This window comes from Stegastes partitus, unplaced genomic scaffold, assembly GCF_000690725.1.
Source record: "Stegastes partitus isolate 25-593 unplaced genomic scaffold, Stegastes_partitus-1.0.2 Scaffold1956, whole genome shotgun sequence".
Lineage (NCBI taxonomy): Eukaryota > Metazoa > Chordata > Actinopteri > Pomacentridae > Stegastes > Stegastes partitus.
Window position 1 is genome coordinate 81,128 of NW_007579687.1, and position 3,704 is coordinate 84,831.

Consider the following 3,704-nt stretch of genomic DNA (forward strand, 5'->3'; position numbering starts at 1 on the left):
TTGGAAAAATTACAGAGGGAGAGGAAAAACTTGGGTAAGTAAAAAAAGGGGGCAGGGGAAAAAAAACCTCCGACAGAACCAGGCTCAGGGAGGGACGGCCATCTGCCTCCACCGGTTGGGTGGATGTAGGATGAATTATAACATTTAGTTTACAGTTAAATAAGTTATTAGAAGTTATTGTTATTATGTCAGAGTTCTCCACAGCCGCACCATGCCATAAAAAATCTACTGTGTTTAAAGAACCTCCTCAGAACATCTGGTTCTGTACCTGCAGCACCTTTATCTACTGACCAGAGTTCTACCTTCAGACTGTGAATGTTCCAGAGGTCCAGGTCCTTCAAGTCCACAGAGGAGGGTCCAGATTGATCACCGTAATGGACTTTTTCCATCATTTCTGAGCCTCAGAACCTCAGCAGATAGACACGACATGTCTGACTCACTGACCTGCAGCTCTCACTGAGTTAAGTTCGACCTTCTGTGTGTGAACGCATCAGCAGACGAAACAAAAGAGCAGAGAAACGCTGTGAGGAAGCATCAGTTTATTATCACTTAAATGCATGAGTTAGAACAGGCTGCTGGATGTTCCAGGATGTGGCTGCCGGCGAGCCCAGCGGCCCACGGACAGAATGCACTTTATTATGTCAACATGTCACAACAACGCTGGCTAGTGAACGCAGCCCGCTACATGGAGCCCGGTACATGGAGGCTGATGGTGGAACTCGTGTCGTTTCCGGCTGTAAATGTCACCAAGTCGCAGGAGGTCGTCCTAGTCGTCCAGGAAGAAGTAGTTTCCGCTCTTCTTCTGCTCCGTGTCCTGCAGAGACCAAACACAGACATGTGGTTGGCTGAACTGTAAAGCGAGTTCAAATGTTGTGGAGCTGCTGTTCCAGAGCGACTCTGAACTCCTCTGAGCTCAGACCAGGAGTTTCTGGTCCGTTACTGTGCCCTCAGTGTGTGAACAGGTGAGTTCAGGTGACTGATGGAGGCAGCAGTGGACCTGAAGCCTCTGAGTTCTGGAAGCTCAGAGCTGGTCTGGATGTAGCAGGAACACAACAGACGTGACGGATCAGTGCTGCACTCCATCATCACATGACGACCCGTCTACTGTGGCCCGTTTCCATCTTGGTTCTGAACTACCTCTGCAGCTGGTCCTACTCTGTCCTCATGTTCAGACCAGCCGGTCTCCAACAGACCAACCTAGAGACCAGCCCGGCGCCACCTAAAGCCCGGCGCCACCTGGAGCCCGGCGTCACCTAAAGCCCAGCTCTGCCTGGAGCCCGGCGCCACCTAAAGCCCAGCGCTGCCTGGAGCCCGGCGCCACCTGGAGCCCAGCGCTGCCTCATCGTCCTTCTAAACAGTTTCATTTCATGTGTGACGTGTCGGGTGAGAGCAGCGCCCCCTGCTGTGTGGCGGCGCTGCCCACAGCCAAACACTGAGCTGCTGTTTCACTCGGAACCAAAACACAAAAGAAACAGGCTCCAATTATCAGCCAGAAACTGTAAGAACAGACAGAACCGCTGGATTCTCAGCTTCCTGAGTTCTGTCTCCTCCTTCATGTGGTTCTGGTTCCACAGAGCTGCAGGACTTTATGAGCCTCAGTGAGCTAAACCGAGCCACGAGCTGCTGCTCAGAGGCTTACAGCTGAAATGTCCTCTCCACCTTCAGCCTGGATGGTGGTTCTGTGACGTTACATGACAACACTCGGTCGTACCTTGATGGAGTTGAGTTTGTTGATTCGTGGCCTGAAGTTGTTTGGGTCTCTTCTGAACGTGATTTCCAGCAGCGACAGGAACCGGTTCATCCCGGCCAGCAGACTCTGAGGCCTGATGGACGGAAACAGGACAAGTTGTCATCAGCGGTGACCTCACCGTGACCTCACCGAGAGCAGAATGGCGGCGGGCGACTCACGTGTTTGCTGATGTCTTCTTGGAGGGAATTCCGTCGAACACGATGACTCTGTCGGCCAGGTAGGTGGCCATGATGAAGTCGTGCTCCACCACGAAGGCCGTCTTCTTGGCGTGGAGGATGTACCTGCAGACGGTGGAACACAGCTGAACACCTGGCCAGTGTAGCTGCTCGGTTTCGTCTTAACGTGAACACTGTCAGACGTTCTGCATCGGTTTGAATATTTAACTGATACTGAACATAAAAACGTGAGAGCTAACGGACTCAGTGCTTCATCTGGTCCAAGCAGCAACACTTCAAATCTCATTTCTGAGTCCACAGAGGAAAACCGACTCAGCTCTGGGCTCAGGGTNGACGTCAGATTTCACTCTGATGGGGATGACGGAGCGATACGAGATCTCAGCGTCTCAGGATCTTCTTTGTTTTCTAAGCTTGTCTCTGAAACTACAGCTTCTTGCTCCACTTTGTAAAGAATCACGGAAAAGCGGATCCCACCTGTTCAGGTGTGACCTTCGGCCTCCACCGCTTCCTGAAAAACTGCACGTTCATACGACTACATGTAAATGCTATTCAAAGAAAAATGAGAAATATGATCTAAATCACAGAGAAGAATCTGACCTGAAACCAGGAGTTCCCAGCGGCACCTGAACCCAGCGCCAGCCTTAGAGCGGATGTTTTAATAGAAACCCGACTGACTTCTGTCGTTAAGTATGCAGAGAAACAGAAAGAACGGCGAGGAAGAGAAACCAGAACCCAAACAAGTCCAGATGAGACGGTCCGTCGCCTCCTCTGATCCGATCCAGCTGACAGCATCAGGATCTGCCTCCTCCTCCGTTGTCATGTCGACGGGATTAAAAACACGCCCATCTGCATCATGGGAAATATGCAGATTAACAGCAGAGGATGAAACCTCCGTTGGTCTGCGACCTCAAGTTACCTTCAAACCACAAACTCACAACGAGACGCTGAACCTCAGAGAGCCTTACATCAGCTCCATAAGTTCATCCTGTTCTGAGATGAACGGCGTGAGGAGCAGCCAGGTGTTTGTTCAGAGCTCCAGCAGCAGCATCAGACATGAACACCAATCCTCCTGAACCCCTCATCCTGTCACGCTCCACTCACACCAACGTCTACAGCAGAGCTCAGCCAGCATGAGTGAAACTCCACTCTGTCCCCTCACAGTAATCAGATTACTTCTGATAGCAGAGTATCTGCTCTGATATCAGATTACAAACTACCAGCTCTGATTAACTTCAGGCCCCACAGCAGGAACTAAACTACAGTGAGTCCATCTCTGGTTCCTTCAGTCTTCATCTGCTGACAGACTCAGTCCTCCTCAGCACAGAGGAGACCAGAGTCCACTAAGTTCTGCTCACATGTTCTGATGGAGGAGACCAGGGTCCACTAAGTTCTGCTCATGTTCTGTACCAGCAGTCCTTTGCTGGTTAAACAGGTTTAGTTCTTGTGGTTGGACTGATCAGTTCATGTTCACCGTGTTCGGTCCGAGATGGAGACCATCTGACCATCTCTGTGACTCTTGTCGACTATTCAGACTAAATGAAGATTTTCTCTCTGAAGCCTCCAGAGCAGAACCTCTGCCGCCCCCTTCTGGCAGTGAGTGTAATCACACACACGTCTGGTCGTCTGGACTTCAGACTGCAGTTCTTTCTCTGAACTTTCTTGTTAACCTGCAGCATCAGACGTTTCTCAGATGTTTCCAGGGTGGTCCATCAGACAAACTGATCTCAAGTTAAACATCAACAGAATGTCGGTGCAGAAACCAGACTGAAACTCTGGTC

The 3,704-nt window shown here is 50.6% G+C and overlaps 1 protein-coding gene across 1 annotated transcript in view; it reads right to left on the minus strand.

The window, feature by feature from the left end:
- Window positions 1-522: 522 nt before the first annotated feature.
- abce1 (ATP-binding cassette, sub-family E (OABP), member 1) overlaps window positions 523-3,704 on the minus strand; it is a 20,229-nt gene continuing 17,047 nt past the window's right edge. The window contains exons 11-13 of the mRNA XM_008303200.1: window positions 1,909-2,031; window positions 1,712-1,823; window positions 523-814 (exon numbers count right to left, since the gene is read on the minus strand). Of these exons, the coding sequence (XP_008301422.1) occupies window positions 767-814; window positions 1,712-1,823; window positions 1,909-2,031 (283 nt within the window). The 3' untranslated portion in view covers window positions 523-766. The remainder of the gene's footprint in view (window positions 815-1,711; window positions 1,824-1,908; window positions 2,032-3,704) is intronic.